Genomic DNA, 20,289 nt, shown 5'->3' on the forward strand with positions numbered 1-20,289 from the left:
ATTAAGCAGAAAACACCAACTGATCATTCCATCTGATGGCCATAATGAAATGCTTATAAGGGCTAGGAGTTTGCTGACATCGAATTAAAGCATTTATATGGAGAAAAAATTGATTGTTATGTTTGAAAGACATTATCTAGAATAGGAAGTCTAACAAAGGATTAGAAATTCATCCACATGACACGTATTTTTGGGCATCAAATGGCCTCCATAACCTCAAAATGGTGAGTAGGAGGTTCATAGGCTTTACAAGCCAAAGTGTGCTGCTACCTTGGTTAAGGACAAAAAACTATCAACAGTTAAGTCCTGATGTCCAAAACAGGCTGGTGGTTCCAATGGTTGTGTGAGATACTGCTACAAAATTGGTTTATCTCAAGCCAGCCCGTTTCATCTGGACTCGGGGAAAAAGGAGCAATAACCAACAGTGTAAGTTTTAAATGTAGACTTAATAAAATGTGGAGCTAGCAAGCCTGATACTTTCGAACCCAATTACTCATTCATCTCAACCTGATTGGTCTACTTTCTGACTGTGAATGTTGCAGCAGCCTAATTTTAAGATTCACGAGCAGCTCTGTAAAGCTCACTCAGAGTGAGGCCTAATCCCCAGTAGTGTGTGCAACATGCATTCATCATTCAGGTACAGGTGTTTTATATTCCAAAATCCTATCAAATAACAAAAACTGCTGTCTAGCAGCGGTGTAACAAGATGCAAAAATTAAAAACTGAAAAAAACAAAGGAGGAAACTAAATCAAAATGGTATTGGTGAATACTATGGGCTCCCTTTCTAAGGACACTAGCACGTGGACATAACCGTGGAAGAAAGTCAGGCATTCTGGAATTATGACCCCCTCCAAAGCAAAGAACTTTGGTCTTTTTTTTAATTGAAAGAAACCCATCACCAAATTAACAATCACCCAATAACTAAGTGCAATATTGCCTACTAGAGCCTATGTGACAATAATGAAAAATAAAAAAGGGGGGAAAACAAAATGTTCCTGGAAGGGAAAATATGGCACTGCAGCCCTGTTCCCCCCACATCCCACTCTTCTCCGATTGCACTCTTATTTTAATTTAAATATAAAAATGAAGCTTCCAGTTTAAAACTAGCCTGAAGTTGTCAAAAACTGCTAGTCTCATTTGGAGCACATGATGGTGATTAGTTTAGCAATTCAAACTGTCACTTTGACATTGGGTTAAATGATGATAGAGAAGGTCAGTTGTGCTGTTGCTGAAATTCCAGCCTTCCCCATCAGCAATGTATCTGATCCGTCATCTAGAAGTTTCATAGTAGCAGTTAAGGCCTTATTTTTTCAAGTTGAATTATTATCAGTTTGATGCATGGTAATTCAAACTTGGAATATTGCTGAAAGATTGTTATTGAAGTTTTTTATCTCGCACTCATCAGTCATGAATGATAGGCTCCCATGTTGCCAGGTAATTCAATAAAAGCACAAGGGTTGAGCATATAATTTTTGTTTGCAGAGATCCGTGTAGGCTTGCTCAACCAGACCTTGCTTGCAAAACTCAAAGCAACACATTTGTGGCTCAGTGTGATTCTGTAGTTGGGAAGCATTCTATCCTGAGAGTGTTAACAGCTACATGTATAACCAGTTTAAGAAAATTAGCTAAGCTTGTCACGTGGCTGATTGACACTTGCTGGAAGTGACAATAGTTTTCCGGAAGAAAGAATATGCTCTAGCCTTGCACGTTTCCTTAATTACCCAGAAGAATGAGGCGCTTATAATTTCCCATTACCTTTTCTGTGTTAACAGCTGGACCATTCAGACTTACGAACCAATCATTGCCTTTTCTCCTTTAGTAAAAATTGTTGAGACAGAAATTTGGCTGATTTGCCTGATGAGTGCAAGACAAACAGCTTTGTAACATGAATCACTTAGTTTCAAATGGCAGCTCAGTACCAGCACTATCCTAACTGGAATGTGGAATGATTGTTAGCTCACAGTTGCTTGTCAGGCAACACAATGTCACACTGAAAAGGTTGAGAAATTCTTTAGAAATGTCAAAATCCTGCCTTTTAATGCAGGAATATAGTTTGTAGGCAAATGCACAGCAGCCACAGAAACTGTTAGTTATATTTTCAATGACCTCCTTAAAAAAAAAAAGACAATTTTAAGAGAAGTGGTGCAATATGAATGAGCACTTAGACAGCATAAAGTTGAATAAAAGTGAATGAGCTAACTATACTTTTAAATATTTATTTGCAGGGAGTCTTTCCCAAATGACCTGCAGTTCAGTATTTTAATGAGGTTCACTGTTGATCAGACACAGACTCCAAACTTGAAGGTTAGTTTATGTACGTAGAAACCAATATATTTAGCAACTCTAATCTTAAGGATGTGCTTTGCCTGCTTTGTGGAATATGATCTTTTAGTTTCCCTTGTTTATTGCTTTCATGTTAATTAACTGCCACACTCCAGCCACCAGTGGAAAAACATCTCATTCTTAGTTTTCAGTTATTTTCTTTTACTGTAAATTCCTGATCTCTTGCAAATCTTGACAAAGCCAATTGTAAAACACAAGACTCCCTATTTTGATCACTTCTCTTCAAAAATGAACATTTTCTATATCAATTTATTCATTGTGCCAATATGGAATATTTTGCATTTTGTCTGGGATAAAAAAAATGAATGATAAAACTGCAGACTACAATTTTTGGAGGGAAAACCTACTCCCAATTAAAAATTGCTTCATTCTGTCCAGGGGAAGTCTAACCAGGATTGATTATTAAAAAAGATGAATAAGCTGCACAGGTGGCGTCAATAGTATAGTGGTAGTGTCACTGGACTAGCAATCCGGAGGTCCAAGATTCACTTCCCATCTTGACAGCTGACGGAATTTAAATTCAATTAATTAATAATTTAAATTAATACCTGTAATAGTGACCATGAATCAACACTGATAATTGTCTGGTTCACTAATGGCCTTAGTTCCATGTAACTCCAGATTCACAGCAAAGGGTTGAAGCTTAAATGACTATTGAAAAGATTTCACAAGCCTTTGAGTTGTTCTAAACAACTACAAAATCAAAAAGGAAGAGAACCAAACTTACTTAGCATCCATGTAGGTGCCAAAAGCAACAACAATGACAACACACCCAGTCATGTCACCACTGCCAAATCCATCTAACTGACATCTGTGGACTTGTGCCAAAATTGATGGAGCTGTCTAACACATAGTCAGGCAACAACCTGACATGTCATACTCACTCAATCATACCTTACAATGTTCCAGAGACCACCACCACCCTACCTGGGCATGTGCTGTCTCACCAGCAAGACAGATTGTGACACAGTGATATTAGGAGAGAGTCCCCAACAATGAGTCTGGATTCCATAAAATTTCATGACATCAGGATTAACCACTGAGTTGATGAATCCGTACTTCTCCGTGTTGAACACCAGTTAGAAGAAGCACTGATGGTGGCTAGAACACAGAATCTACTCTGGCTGGAGGACGTCAATGTCCATCACCAAAAGTGGCTTAGTAGTCCCACTAATTACTGAATTGACCAAGCCTTGAAAGACATAGCTGCTGATCTGAACTTACAGTAGATGATGTGAGAACCAACAAAAGGCAAAAGCCTACTTGACCTCAACCTCACCAGGATGTCACAGATGCATCTGTCCGTGACAGTGTTGGTCAGAGTGGCCACTGCACAATCCATGTGGAGATGAAGGACAGTACCATCCTCTGTACCATGATAATAAATAGGATAGATCCAGCAAATAAAAACTGAATATCCTTGAAGTGCTATGGAACCTCACCAGCAGCAGATTTGTAATTAATGATGTTCATTTAACCCAACAGTCTACCATTACAATTAAGCCAAACAATCAGTTTTGTTCCAATTAAACAGCAAAAGACATACCTAACAACCAGAGCTAACCAAACTCAATGATCCCAACCACTAGATTAGGGTGAAGCTCTGGAATTCTGCCAGATCCATTTCTGACTGATAGTGAGCATTAAACAATTAACAATAGGTGACGGTTCCACAAGTATCCCTTAATAATGGACGAGCCCAGCACATCACTGCAAAACAAAAACCCCAAAGAATTGCAGATGCTGGAAATCAGAAACAAAATCAGAAATTGCATGAAAATCCCAGCAGGTCTGGCAGCATCTCTGGAGAGGAAGCAGAGTTAATGTTTCAGGTCCAGTGACCCTTCTTCAGAACGGGGCAATATGACTGCAAAAAAATTTGTAACCAACTTCAGTCAGAACTGCCAAGTAGTTGATCCATCTCGGCTCCCTCCGGAGGTCCCAGAATTTTGGATGCCAGTCTTCAACAAGTTGGATTTACTCCATGTGACACTCAGAAATATTTGAAGGCATTGGATACTGCAAAAGCTGTGGCCTCTAAAGGTATTCCAGCAATAGAATACAAGACCTGTGCTTAGGTACTAGTCTTACGCCTGGTCAAGTTGTTCAGTACAGCCACAATACTGGCATCTACTAAACAAAAGAACAATTGCCCAGCTATGTGCAGTCCACAAAAAGCAGGACAACTCCAACCAATCCAATTACCACCCCATTAGTTTATTCTGGATCATCAGCAAAATCATGAAACTTGTCATTGATGCTATCAAGCAGCATTTATTCAGCAGTAAGCAGCTCAGTGACACTTAGTTCATGTGCTGCCAGGGCTACTTGGCTGCTGACCTCATTACTTTGATCCAACCACATACAAAAGAGCTGAACTCCAGAGATTAGGTGAGAGAAGATAGACAGGGTTGATGTGGCAAGTAACATTCTCGCCACACAAGTGCTTTTCAAAAACTATTTCCAACAAGAGAGAATCTAACCATCGATTGTTGATGTTCAATGGCATTACAGTTGCAGAATCCCCCACTAACAATAACTGGGGCATACTCATTGACCAGAAATTGAACTGGACAAAACCATTAAAATATTATGGTTCAAGAGCAGGTCAGAGACTAGGAATTCTGCAAGGAGTATCTCGTTTCCTGTCTCCCCACTGCCTGTTCACTATTGACAAAGCATGTGTCCATAAGACCATATAGAGTAGAAGTACATTGAATTGGCTCTGCATACAATAAGATGATCTAATAGTCCTCAACCCCACTGTTCTGCCTTTTCCCCATGACCCTTGATTCCCTTGATTAAAAATCTGCCTATCACAGCTTGAATCTACTTAATATCCAGTCTCAGTAGCCCTCTGTGGTAAAAATTTCGACAGATTCACAACCCCCCGTGAGAAGAAATCATTCCTGTCTTAAATACGTGCCTCCTTATTCTGAGAATATGCCCTCTGGTTCTCAGTCTCCCACGAGGAAAAACAGTCATCCCACATCTACCCTTAGAAATCCTTTGAGAATCTTGTATGTTTCAATAAGGTCTCCACTCATTCTTCAAAACTCCGATGAGTACAGGCCCAATATACTCAATTTGTCTTCATTAGACAGTTCATGCCTGGTGTTAGCCTAGTGAACCTTCCCTGGACTGCCTCCATTGCCAGTATATCTTTCCTTAGATGAGGGGCCGAAAACTAAGTCACATGTGTGATGAAACACTCTCTATTTACCTAGGTACATGAAAAAAGTTTGATACCATCCAGGATAAAGCATCCCATTTTCTTGGCACCCAGTTCACCACCTTTACTTACTCGCCACCGACACACAGTGTTGATGACCAATCTACACAATGGAGTCAACAACTCACCAAGGCTTTTCAAATCTACAACCTCTGCCTTCTGCAACTTCCTTCCTAACAGCAGTGTGCATGCCTTCATTGCAATTGTTCAAGAAGGCAGGCCAGTGCCACTTTCTCCAGGGTATTTAGGAATCAGAAATAAATGCTGGCCTTACCAGCAATGACCATCTCCCGAGGAAGGGTCTGAGGAAGAGTTCTGAGGAAGCGTGACCGGATCTGAAAAGTTAACTCTGTTTTCTCCTCCACAGATGCTGCCAGACCTGCTGAGCTTTTCCAGCAACTTTGTTTTTGTTCCATCTCCCGAGATTTATTTTTAAACAGATGGCATTTAAACTACTAGGTATATTCCATAGGCAACCAAACAATGGGATAAATAATAGGAGCACATTTGATGGGAGACTCCACAGGAAAATGCATGGAATGTAGAGTTGTGACAAGGGGTGACTCAACAACAATGGTGGAGGCATTGTTGGTTCTGATATTGGAAAATGAGTTGGTCATGTCGATTATGTGTCAATGAGGAAGCATTTAGGGCACAGTAATCATAATATCATAAAATTCAGATTATGTCTGGAGAAAGAAAGTAATTTGAGTGAAAATAAGTAATTTGAGGTGGACCAATGTTAGTGGTACGAGAATGGTGCTGTCCCTGCTAAATTGATATGAAATGTGGCTGACAAAACTGTAACAAACAATTGGGTGTCCTTGAAGAGAAGATAGTTTAGGCACAGTCAAACTATGTTTGCCTGAGGGGGCAAGGTAAACCAACCAAAACATCATTCAGTGCTCTCTCAAAGATGGTCCAGATCTTGGAGTGAGGGTGAGAATTTCAAAGTTTGTGAATGATAACTTGGAACTGTTATATATTATGAGGAGTGCAGAACTTCAACAGGACAATGACATGTTAGTGAAGTGTGGTGATAGATGGCAGATGAAGGTCAGTGCGGAGAATTGTGAGATGATATATTTTGTACAAAGGACACAGAGAGACTTTGTAAAGGAGGTGCAGAGAGATCTGGGTGCATATGTACATAATTTATTAAAGGTGGTAGAACAGGTGGAGAAAGTGGTTAATAAAGCATATAGTATCCTAGGATTTATTGATAGTGGCATATAGTACAAGGGAGAGTTAGGAGTGTGTTGAAAGACAGGACCTCCAGGATATTAATCACAGAAATTCTACTTGTGCCACAAGCTTCACCATTTTAGCTTCAGGAATGGTATAGAGGGGAGGAGTTTAAATTTTTGGGACATTGGACCTTTTGGGAAAGGAGAAAGCTGCTCAGAAGAGATGAGCTTTGCCTGAGCCAATGTGGAACTAACCTCCTGGATGAGAGTTTAAGTAGTGTTGTGGGGATTGATTTAACCTTGTAAGGTAAGCGGAGGGTTGACTAATGTGACTAGGTTTGGAACTACAAGTGAGGGCAAAAGAGAGAAGATGGGTAATGGGGAGAAGGAGGTGAAGGAAGTCTGAGTGTTGACAGTGAACAAAGAAATAGTTGCTTCCTGAAGGGAAGATAGACATAAAGGCAGAGTTAAATTATATGTATATAAATGCTTGGAGTATCATGAACAAAACTAGGGAACCAGAAGCAGAAATTGCTGCTGGGGGAATATGATGTTACACTAACAGAAACATGACTTAAGCCAGAAAAGGATGAGTTATGAAAGTTTATAAGAGACAGGGTGGTTAAGTAAAGGTTTAGCAGTCTTGGTCAAAGATAGTATCATGGCCCTTGAAAGAGATGCAATTTTCGAAGTAGAATCTATGTGCTTAGAGTTGAGAAACAGGAAGAGAGCAGTGACCTTATTGGGTGTTTATTATAAACCTCTAATTAATGTGCAGTAAGTAAAAGAGAGCATTTGGAGGCAGATTTATGGAAACCTGCAGGGCAAGAAGGGTTGTGAATGTTGGTGATTTCAGTTACCCCAGAAGAAAGGTAGAACGTGGTGCGCAGAGGAAGAGAAATTCCTGCAGTATGTGCAGGAGAACTTTCTGGAACAGTACATTTCTAGTCCTACCGCAGCTGTGCTGGATCTGTTCCTTGGAAATGAGGCAGGCCAAGTGGAGAATATCAGAGTGGGGGAGCATTTGGGAAATAGCAATCATAAAATAATAAACTTCAATATTAGGTTGTAAAAGATAAAACTTGATCAAGGATTGAGATCCCAGACTGGAACAGAGCAGATTTTAGGGATCTAAAAGTTGAACTGGAGCAGTAGATGATAAATGTGAGTCTTTCATTGAGAAATGAGTCAGATGCAAACGAGATTCATACTTGTAAATACGGGATATCCAAAGCGAGAGAACCCTGGATGATGAATCATATTGATGAGAAAATGAGGAGGACAAAAGAAACATATGAATATATGAGAATAATAATAGCAATAGAAATCAAAAAGGGTATCTCAAATACAGGAGGGAGGCGAAGGTTGGAAGGAAGTGTGAAGAAAGGATAGGAGGCTGTGCTTAAAAAAATGATGATAAAAAGGTTCTTCAAACGTATTAACAATGAAAGATGAATGAAGGCTAGAGTGGGACCCATTTTAAAAAGAAACAAGCAGGTAAACTGCTCACTGCAGCAAAAGGTATGGCAGGAGTACTAAGTGAATACTTTGCTTCTGACAACCAAATTAGAAGGTGGTGACAAAGGCCTAGTTGAAAATGTGGGTGTTGAGCAGTATAGCAGCAGATAAAGAAGAGAGGCTAAAAAGTCTGGCAGCACTCTGGATAGAGAAGCCAACAGACCTGAATGGGATGCAAATTGACAGAAAATTTTCCAGGCCTTTCTGAACAGCGGATAGTTCTGGGGTCTGGAGGATTGCAAATGCGGTCTGTTTCAGAAAGGGGCAAAGGATAACCCAGGAAACCACAGATCTGTCAGCTTGACATCAATAGTGGGAAAACTGATGGAGGCCGTAATACGAGATAAGATAAATATACACAGAGAAAAATAAGTTAATACTAGACAGTCAACATGGCTTTGTCAAGGGCAGGTCATGTCTAACAAATTTAATGAAGTTCTTTGACAAGGTGATAAAGGCAGTGGATGAGGGTACTGTTGTCGATGTTGTATACTTCGACTTCCAGAAAGCATTTGATAGGGCGACACAAGGCAGGTTGGTTAGCAAATTAGAAATGTTTGGGATTGATGGGTCCTTGGCCGCATGGATTAGAACTTGGCTAAAAGATAATAAACAGAGGTCAGATGTAGATGGGCATTTCTTAATCTGGAGACAAGTTGAAAGTGGTGTTCCCCAGGGATTGGGACCCTTTTACAGATTTATATAAATGATTTGGAGATAGGTATTGAAGGCAAAATCTCTAAATTTGCAGATGATACTAGGGAGAAGAGTCAATTGTGAGGATGACGCTGAGCGACTTCAGAGGGACAATTGACAAGTTGGCCAAATGGGCAGACACCTGGCAGATGAATTTCAATGCAGAGAAATGTGAGGTAATATATTTTGGTAGAAGAAACATGGAGACAATGCAGGCTCAGTGGTACAATTTTGAGGGGAGTACAAGAGCAGAGGGACCTTGGGGTTCAAGTGCATAATTCTCTGAAGGTGACCAGGCAAGTTGAAATAAAATGCTTGGATTTATAAATTGAGGCATAGAGTAGATTGGCAAGGAAGTGATGCTACACCTCTACAAATCATTTGGAGTATTGTGTTCAGTTATGGAAATCTTATGTAAGGCAAGATGTTAAAGCCCTGGAGAAAATGCAAAGGAGACTTGCTGGAATGATATTAGGATTGAGGGATTTTAGACACACTGAAAGATTCGAGAAATTGGGCTTATTCTCCTGATAGTGGAGAAGATTAAGAGGTGACCTTATTGAGGTGTTCAAAATTATGAACAATTTTGACAGGGGATAGAAGGATATTCGGTTTTCACTAGTTGGTATATCAGTAACTAGGGGTCACAATTACAAGATTGTCAGCAAGAGAGAGATGTGGAGAAACTTCTTTACTCAGAGTTGTTAGGATTTGGAATGCACTGCCTTGGAGAGTGGTGGAGGCGGATTCAGTAGGAGGTTCCAAAAGAGAAGTGGATGTATGTTTGAAAGTGATAAATTTAGAGGGCTACAGAGATAGGGTTGGAAAACGGGACTAGCTGGGTAACTCCTTCTTTACTGTAAAATTCTGTGATTCTAAGAGCTAGAGTATCATGTATTGTCCTGGGGACCACACTTTAGGAAGGATGTGAATGCTGGTAGAGTGTGTAAGATGTCTACAGAAATGGTTCCAAAGATGAGAAATTTCATTTAAAGAAGGTAGGTTGGAGAAATTTGGACTGTTTTTCTCGGAGAAGAAAGGCTAAGAGCAGATTTGATTAAACTTTTAAAAACCTTGAGAGGACTGGACAGAAAAGATTGGGAGAAACTGTTCCCCCTCAATAATGAATGAGAGGAAAAACATCAAAGTGATTTGTGAAACGAGTAAATGTAATATGAGAGAAACATTTTCACACGGTATGTGATTCAGATCTGGAATACAGTGACTGACATATGAAGGAGGCAGGTTCAGTCAAGGCATTCAAGTGGGCGTAAGATGAGTATTTACATAGAAATAGCATGTATGGTTATGGGAGAAAAGACAGCAACATGGCACTAAGTCATGATGCTTGGTCATGAGTTGGTGCAGACTCTGAGGTGAATGGCCTCTGTGCTGTGAGAATTTTGTGATTCTCTGAGGTGTAGAGGTAGATGAAACATGCAGGGGGAGGCTGTTCACAAATGTCAGTTGTGATTAGCCAGGTTAAATACAAAAAGGTCAGGGAGGCAATGAAAATAAAAGTAATAAGATGGGTAAAGAGAATATGCAAGAAGAGACTGGCCACTAATGTAAAGGGAAATTCAAAAATCTTCTATAGGCATACAAATAGTCAAAGGGTAGTTGATGTGAGCAAGGAGCAAGAGGATCTAGGCATTCAGGTAGAGGCCATGAGGTTGTATTAGAGTTGGGCAAAATTTTGAGTGGTCTCGACATTGTAGCTAAACAGAAACAATTCAGTATTGTGGCAAAGCCAAGCCAGAGGACACAATTTAAGCTGATTCACAAAAGAACCAAAGAAGACATTTTTATATACTGGAAATGGGTCTGGAATGCGTTGCCTGACAGATGGTGGAAGCAGTTCACTATGACTTTCAGCAGAAAATTGGATAAGCTGTTGAAGATAAAAGGAAGTGTGCAAGGTTATAGGAAAAGGACTGGGTCATGTGACTAGTTGAAAAGTTCTTGCAGTCAGCCAGTGTGAACTCATCAGGGCGAATGGCCTCCCTGTGCTGTTCCCATACCATGATTCTGTCCAAATTATTTGAATAATTCATTATTTTCAGTCCTGACTTGCCTCTTACTTGTATCACTTAATTTAATTGTTGGGTATTTAGTTTTTGTTAGTACAAAATATTTTTCAGTTATTATACATTCCTCAGTTTAACCAATCTCAATTCTGCCACATAGGAATCAGTTTTTAAATTATGTAATGGTAAGTGCAGAAACTAATTAAAGCTTGGTAACTTAAAATTTGCAGCCATTTCATTTTGATTTCTCACTGATTTTAGTTATGAGTTGATGAAAACTGAATACAGTCCCTTTCAAGTTGATAAGTGCAGTCACTGGAATGTCTATCCATCCCCCAGAGATGTAGCAAATTATTACAGCACGTTATCTCATAGTGAATAGGAACAGAAGAAGGCCATCCTCTCAAGCCAGTTCTACCATTAACGAGATCACAGCCGATCTGATCTGTGGCCTAACTGCGTGTATCTGCCGTTGGCTGTAAATCTTAGTGCGTTTGTTTGACAAAAAAATTATCTAACTCATATTTAAAATTAACAACTGATCTAGCATCAACTGCTATTTGTGGAAGAGAGTTCCAAACCTCTACCATCCTTTGTGTATGGAAGTGCTTCTTAACATCTCTCCTGAATAATCAGGCTCTAATTTTTTTCACCATGCACACAATTTCTAGAACATCCAACCGGTTGAAATAGTTTATCTTTATCTTTATCTACCCTCTCTTTTCTGGCTAATATCTTGAAGACTTCAATCAGATCACCCCTTAACTTTCTAAATTCTACAGAAAACATGCCTAACCGGTCCCCTCACAACCTAACCTCTGATGTCCAGGAATCATTCTTGTAAGCTGATGTTGTACTCTCTGCAAAGCTAATATATCCTTCCTAAGGTATGGTGCTCAGATCTGCTTACAGTACGCCAAATGGGGTCTGATCACAGTTTTGTATAGCTGCAGCAAAACTTCCATGTACTTATACTCCCTTTCTCTAGATATAAAGGCCAGCGTTGCATTAACCTTCTTGATCATTTTCTGCACCTGTTCATAATATGTTAAAGATTATTGCACCTGAACACCTAAATCTCTTTGAATTTAACTCTAGATGTCTAGAAAGTATCCTAATCTATTCTTTCTCGGTCCATAACCTCACACATTGAACTTCGTCTGCCAGTTGTGCCCAATCACTTAATCTATCAACAGCCCTTTGTAATTTTATGCTGTCTACACTGTATGCAATACCACCTAACTTTGTATCATCAGTAAATTTGGATATTTGGGCACTTTGTGCCATTATCTAAATTGTTAATAAATAATTTGAACAAGTGATGCTGGAACACAGATCCTTGCAGAACACCACTGGTCACATCCTGCCAATTTGAAGACCTCCCATTATTCCTCTTTTTGTCACCTGACACTGTCAGTTAAGGCTTCTACCTAAATATGTTTTGCATACGGATGTTGTTGCTGCACGAATGATATTTAACGGCAATTGAATAGGTCAGATTATAGCCATAATTTCAAATTTTCATTTCAATAACTAACAGAATCTGTTAACAATCTGCAGGTAATTTTTATTACATACAGCTACCAAGCCGTATGGATCATCGGGAGATAATGGATTAGCCAAAGTTTTGTTAAATGAAGGAATTTGCTCAAGAGGCTGAATGGCCTTATTCGTTGCTTTGTGCACAAAACTGGAAATTAAGTTGAACCTTATGTAACTGTTGCTCAACAAAATTTGTTTCTGCAAAGATAACATTGAATAAGTGAAGGAAGACTCACAGCAGCCACATGAACGCAAAGCTTTTATACCATTGGATGAAGTAGAAAGACAGTTTCAGCAATAATAAACAAAGTCTCAGAACATTCTGGTTTTACTCTTATAATCATCTTCGAGTTCCCATTCATAGTGTCTGATTGCTCATAGAAGTTGCATGTTCTTGGTTTTAAATTTGCTGTTCTCCTGGAAATAAGGCTATAATTTGTACAATGTCATTTGTTTGATCTGATATGCAGGTTAAAGTTGCCATTTTGAAATACATCGAAACGTTGACTCTACAGATGGATCCTGCAGATTTTGTAAATTCCAGCGAAACCCGTCTAGCAGTATCAAGGATCATCACATGGACAACTGAGCCAAAGAGCTCGGATGTTAGAAAGGTATCTGTTTTATCTGGCCTTTTGTATTTAATTTTGATGTTCTATTTTTGATCTCAGTGGACTAAACAATCAAAAGAAACCATGCACCATTTTTATTTCCTGACATGATTGTCAAAACAGATAAAATTATTAGAAATCAGTTTATTGGCTGACTGAACTATCAAACAATGAAATGATGGTAGAATAATTGAGACTTCTAACTCTTTAAAACAAGGCTCAGTTGTTATCACTGCTGCCTCACAGCACCAGGGACCCGCGTTCAATTCTATCCTGAGGCGACTGTCTGTGTGGAGTTTGCACCTTCTCCCTGTGTCTGCGTGGGTTTCCTCCGGGTGCTCCTGTTTCTTCCCACAGTCCAAAGATGTGCAGGCTTGGTGGATTGGTCATGCTAAGTTGCCCATGGTGTTCAGGGGTGTGTAGATTGAGTGGGTTATAGGGGGATGGGTCTGGATGGGATGCTCTGGGGGTTGGTGTGGACTTGTTTCCACACTGTAGGGATTCTATGATCTATGAAAACCAAGATAAAATTGTACCAATATTTTACCTTGAGAAATTTTTAAGTGCTCAGAATTTGGTACAAGGTAAAAGCGAATTCAGTGCTGTAAGATTAATAACTTGCTGAAGGACTATTAACAGCATAATATTTTTTAAAAATAGGAGCAGGAGAATGTGATTCGACCGGTTGAGCCCATTTTGCCATTAAGTAAGATTATGGCTGACCCCAACTTCAATTGCACTTTCCATCTAATCCCCATATCCCTTGATTGCTTATGAGTCCAAAATTCTATCAATCTCAGCTTTGAATATACACAGCAATTGAGCATCCTCAGCCTTGTCAGTAAAGCATGCCAAAGATTACAATGCCCCATGAGTGAACAAATCTTTCCTTATTTCAGCCTTGAATAGCTATCTCTATATCTTGAGACTTAGCCTTTCCATGTCAGGCTGTAATCCTGAAAAGCATCCTCTCAGTATTGATACTGTGTACCTCTCTCAGATTCTATGTTTCTATGTTTCAATGACATCTCCTTTAATTCTCTAAACTCCAAAGAGCATCTCATCAGGGAAACACATATCCCAGGAAATAATCTAGTAAATCTTTGTTCTAGCACCTCTGAAGGAACTGTACCCTTCCTTCAGTTGATGCAATCCCTGTAGCAACCAATATCTTAAGAAAATAAATTTGAACTTACAGTTACTAGCTGAAAGGATGATATGACCAAGATTTCATGTTTTAAAGCTTTTACTGTAACAAACACACTCAAAGCAGCATTGATTAAACACTACTTCTGTCATTGATTTAAATTACAGAAGAGAACTTTCTCATTTTACATTGCAGAAATGAAAAACTCCACTTCAAATTTATACCATACACTATCCCTTAAAGTGGTTATTTGATTTGTGCAGATCTGATCTGAAGTGATTCTTAGCTCCTGCAAGTCTACTTTCATTTTTTTCTTTATGTGGTCTGTTAATGTTTAAGAACAGCTTTTATAGTGAGGGCTTTCATAGAGATTTGCCTTCGAATGCATGTTAAGCAGATCTTGCAAGTCCTCACAAATTTTGATCTTTTCGATCTGAACACCAGCTGCTCACTGGTTCTTACTCCTCCTATACAATCTCTTGAACTCCATGTCCGAATCAGAATATCAGAATTGGAATGTCTGTTATACCTCCCCAGCAAGATATGAGAAGCCATCACTGAAGTAGTGAGTTTTCAGAAACTTTTTTCCAAATATAACAACTTATAAAAGGCTACACACCTAACAAGTCTATTACAATTACTTTACTGTATACATACAATGCTAGGAAATTTTCGCCTGAACTGTTATATTTTGCCACAAAACTGTAGACTCATACAGTTTAAGTTGTATCAGCCCAATGCACCTAACAGTGAAGAATTCCTTTCCATATTTTGCAGATTTTGCATTTCTTTCTCTCAAATGGATGGCTTTTTTCATCTTCTGTGATTTATCATAGTAGATCTCCTTTCTCTTTTTGAATACATTTCACAGCATTTCTGCGTCCTCGGTTAAAAATCTTCCTAATCAGTTCGATCTGGAGAATTTTATCAAGTGTACAACTTGCACTAGAGATACAATATAATACAATTTGTGATATTTTAAACACTAACAGGTGTAAGATACAAGTCAAAATAAAATCCTGTGTCATTACTCCCCTTTACATGGGACTTCAATATATCACTTTGTTCTTCTTTAGAATCAGTGTGTGAACCACTTGATCCAGATTCTTTATTTCCATTCTCTTTTGGCCAGTAAGCTTTTTTTTTAATTGTCCATAATAAGGAAAAACATGTCAGCCAGTTAGACAGCCAAGTTGCCTTACTGCTGTTTAAATACAAAATTACAATTATCTTTTAAGAATCTCATCAAGGTCAGGTCAGTAATCATGTTGATGTGGTCCTCCAGAATTTTTTTTTAATAAGTCATTTACAGGATATGGGCATCACTGGTTAGGCCAGCTTTCATTGCCCATCCCTAAGTGAGAGAGTCAACCAAATTGCTGTGGATCTGGAGTCAAATGTAGGCCAGACCAGGTGAGGATTGCAGATTTCCTTCCTTAAAGGACATTAGTGAACAAGAAGGGTTTTTCTGACAATCAACAATGGTTTTATGGTCATCATGAGACTCTTAATTCCAGATTTTTGTTGATTCAAATTCCAACACATCTGCCATGAGGGGATTTGAACCCAGGCACCCACAATATTAGTTGGGTCTGTGTATTAATAGTCCAGCAATAATACTACTGAGCCATCATCATTCAGGGAGCTGTGAAAGAAATTAGCAAACAGGATCTCAAAAGCAATAATATCCGGCTACTCCAAGTATACTGCCAAGTGAGTATAGAAACAGGAGGATAAAGCTGATGAATCTGTCACTGGAAGGATGATGCATGTGAGAGACCTTTAGATTCTTGGAACCTTGTGATTGGCTCTCAGGGAGATAGGACCTGTTGTACACAAACAGATTTGGACTGAATTTCTAGCAGAATGTTTTACTGATGCTATTGGGAAGAATTTAAACTACTTGGTAGGGATATGAGAATCAAGAAATAATATTGAAAGGAATACCAAGCTATACAGAATATCAGAAGAAATAGGGAGCACCAAATAAGATATAATAAGTTAATGGGTAGAATAAAGGAGAAAATAATAAAGCCTAATTGAGGATTACAGGCATTTAGGTGCTTGTACAAAGTGGTGGTAAATAAAATTGATGAGTTGTAAGCGCAACTTGCCATGTAGAAATATGATGTTATCGCTATAACAGAGACCTGGCTCAAAGAAGGGCAACATTGGGCATTAAATATTCATGGATGCAAGGTGTTCAGCCAAGATGGCAAAGGCAGAAAAGTATTGAATAAAGAGAACATTGATGTACAGGAGAAAGAGGGTGAAACCGACAGTACATTAATTATAGGTGACTTTAGTCTTCATGTAGTTTGGAAAAATCAAATTGGCAGAGATAGCCATTGGGAAGAATTCATAGAGTGTATTCAGGACAGGTTCCTGGAACAAAAGAAACAAAGAACTGCACATGCTGGAAATCAGACACAAAAACAGATATTGCTGGAAAAATTCCATTGGTCTTACAGCATCTATGGAGAGAAACCAGAGTTAACGTTTCTTGTCCAGTGACCCTTCCTAGAACAATGTTAAGGATCCAATCAGTGGTCAAGTTATTTCAGATTTGGTAATATTTAATGAGGCAGCATTCATGTCTCTGTAAAATCAAATAGTGACCATAACTTGGTAACACTAGGCACTCAGTTTGCAATTGGAAACTTGGGTCAGAAGCAATGGTGCTAAACTTAAACAGGGATATAAAGGCAAAGTAGGCTGGAGTAAACTGGAAAGGAGTTTAGAAGGAAAAACAGTTAAGGAACAATAGTAAACATTTAAGAAAATAGTTCATGGCTCACAGAAAAGATATTTTTCCCAGTGAGAAAGAAAGATTCTAAAGAAGGAGATAAACTGACCATGGTTAACCAAGGGAGTTAAGAATAGGATCAAATTGAAAGAAAACAAAAATTTACAATGTGGTAAACCAGAGAATTGAGAATGTTTTAAAAGCCAACAAATGATGGCCAAAAAATAAGGGAGGGAGAAAATAAGTTATGGGGGCAAACTAGCAAGTGAAATAAAAACTGACAGTAAAAGATTCTTTAAATATATGAAAAGGAAGTGAGAGACCTAAGTGAACAAAGGTCCCTTAGAAAAAAAGGCTGGGGAAATAATGATGGAGGACAAAGAAATGGCAGACGAATTGAATAAATACTTTATATCAATATGCTCAGTCGAGGGCATTAATAGTATTCCAAACTCATCAAGGGATGAAAGCTGAGCAGGAAATAAATGTAATAACTATTGCTAGAGAAAAAATACTAGGGAAACTAATGGGGTTAAAAGGTGATAAATCCCTTGGACCTTAGAAGTTTCATCCCAGGCTACGAAAGGAAGTAGCTAGAGATAGTAGATGCACTGCGAAGTCCCAAATGATTAGAAAATTGCTAATGTGACACCATTGTTCAAAAAAGGAAGGAAACAAAAATCACATAATTGTAGTCCACTTAGCTTAACAGTTGTTGGGAAAATGGTAAAGTCTATTATAAAGGATGTCGTGGCAATGCATTTAGAAATGCACAATATAATCAAGAAGCATAAGAATGGCTTCATGAAGGGGGAATCATGCCTGACAAATTTGTTACAATTCTTTGAGAAGGTAACAAATAGAACGAATAGAGAAAAACCAGTAGATGTTGTATATGAGCATGAATAGAGGACTGGCTAACTAATACAAGACACAGGGTTGTGATAAAGGGGACATTTCGGGGTGGCAACCTGTAATGAGTGGCATGCCACAGGAATCAGAGCTGGGGCCACAATTATTTACAATATACAACAAACTTTGTTTTAACCGGCACAATTGATATACCTCCAGTACCGTGATCTACAGTGATGTCCAAATATTTATGCTGTAAATAAAGTACCAACAGTGATGTATATATCCCTGCAATATGTTTCTTTTTAACTTATTGTGTGTTTTTACATTGATCTTAGGAGGTAAGTTGCTGTTTTACATAGATCGTTTGAGGGTTGTTGATGTCTCGAAGCTTCACTTGGTCAGGGTTTACTGCAGTTATGCTCTTGATTATCCAGAACATTTGATCAACCGACACACTCCTGGTCCCTTAGGTGCTGGCGAATAAAACATTTGCTATATATCGATGACTTGGATGAGGAAAGTGAATGTATGATTGCCAAGCCAGCAACTTACACAAAATATGTGGGGAGGCAAGTAGTGAGTAATAACACAGAGTCTGAAGAGGGTTATACACGAGTTAAGTGAATGGACAAAAACTTGGGATATGAAATATAATATATGAAAATATGAGGTTATGGACTTTGTCAGGAAGGATAGAGGAGATGAATATTATTTAAATAGAGAAAGCTGCAGCATAGAGGGTTTTGGGAATCCTTGTGCTTAAATTACAAAAAAGCTAATATACAAGTTCAGGAGATAAAAGTGTAAGGAAAGGGAATGTTGGCCTTTATTTCAATGGAATAGAGTATAAAAAAAGGAGGCCTTACTAAAACAAGGCACTAGTCAGATCACTTTGTACAGTTTTGGTTATCTAAGGAATGATGTACTGACATTGGAAACAGTCCAAAGATTGTTCACTGGATTGATCCTGGATAAGGAGGGATTATCTTTTGAAGAGAGGCTGAGTAGGTTAGGCCTTTCCTCTTTGGAGTTTAGAGAATGAAAGCAGACATTATTGAAACATAGAAAACTCTTAGGAAGCTTGAGAGGATATATCTGGAGAGGTTGTTTCCATTTGAAGAGGAGTCATAGACATCTACGCAGGAAAAGGCCCTTCAGCCCATCAAGTCCATGCCCATCAAAAACAACTGCATGTTCCAATCCCATTTTCAAGCACTTGGCCCATAGCCTGGTATGTTTTACCATTGCAAGTGCACATCTAAATACTTCTTAAATGCTATGAGGATTTCTGCCTCTTTCACCTTCACAGAAAGTCAGTTCCAGATTTCAATCACTTTCTGGATGACAAAGTTTCTATTTGTCAGATCTCCTCTAAATTTTCTGCCCCTTACCTTAACTCTATGCCCCTGGTCATTGCTCCCTTCATCAAAGGGAAAAGATTCTTCCGGTCGAACCTATCTGTGCCCCTCATAATTTTATATATCTCAATCATGTCTCCTCTCAACCTCCTCTGCGCTAAGGAAAACAACCTTAGTCTGTCCAGTCTCCATTCATAACTGAAACTCTCCAGTCAAGGTAACATCCTGATGTCTGCTGCACCCTTTGCAGCATTGTCACATCCTTCCTTTTGTGGATTCCAAAACTGCACACAATACTGTAGGACCAGAGAGTATAATCTCAGATATAGGGGTCACCCATTTGAAACAGGACTGAGGACAGATTTCTTCAGTAGGTAGTGAATCTGTGGAATTCTTTCCCATAGAAAGCTGTTGCGGATCATTCATTAAGAATATTCAAGGCTGAGAAACAATTTGTAATCAGTAAGAGAATCAATGGGTATTGGGACAAGGCCGGAAAATGGAATTGAGGATTATCATAGATATGAATGGTGGAGCAGACCCGATAGGCAATAGGCCTACTTATGCTTCTACATCTTATGATGCCCCAGCTGCGTCAAGACAAAATCTACCTTGCCGCAATTAAGCAATTGAATAAAGGGCAACAACCTTGCTTGTTTGTATGTTTAGGTCAACAACTAGTGAGGGGGGTACAGAGGAACAAATTTGAAAGGAAGTTGCAGAGAATTGCAAAATTATAACAAAGTTATAATAAGGGACTTTAATTATCCAAATACAGACTAAGATAGTAGTAGTGTGAAGGACAGGAGTTTCTTGACTATTTTGGAAGGAAGGAGACATTGCTGGATCTGTTTTTTGGGAATAAGGTGGGCCAAGTGGATCTGGTGCCAGTAGTAGAACATTTAGGGGATTGTGATCATTATCGCACAAGATTTAGGCTGATTATACAAAAAGACAAGAACAATACAGAGGAAAATCATCAACAGTGGAAAGCTAACTTCAACAGTGTAAGAATGGATTGAAACC

General features: G+C 38.8%; 1 protein-coding gene across 2 annotated transcripts in view; it reads left to right on the plus strand.

Annotated features, from left to right (window-relative positions):
- Positions 1-2,221: 2,221 nt before the first annotated feature.
- The window catches only part of LOC109920254 (CLIP-associating protein 2-like), a 40,952-nt gene continuing 22,884 nt past the window's right edge, over positions 2,222-20,289 (plus strand). For both annotated transcript variants that reach the window (XM_048596414.1, XM_048596415.1), the window contains exons 1-2: positions 2,222-2,305; positions 13,017-13,160. In XM_048596414.1, coding sequence (XP_048452371.1) covers positions 2,264-2,305; positions 13,017-13,160 — 186 coding nt within the window. In that variant the 5' untranslated portion in view covers positions 2,222-2,263. The remainder of the gene's footprint in view (positions 2,306-13,016; positions 13,161-20,289) is intronic.

The sequence above is a fragment of the Rhincodon typus genome, chromosome 4 (genome assembly GCF_021869965.1).
Source record: "Rhincodon typus isolate 14 chromosome 4, sRhiTyp1.1, whole genome shotgun sequence".
Lineage (NCBI taxonomy): Eukaryota > Metazoa > Chordata > Chondrichthyes > Orectolobiformes > Rhincodontidae > Rhincodon > Rhincodon typus.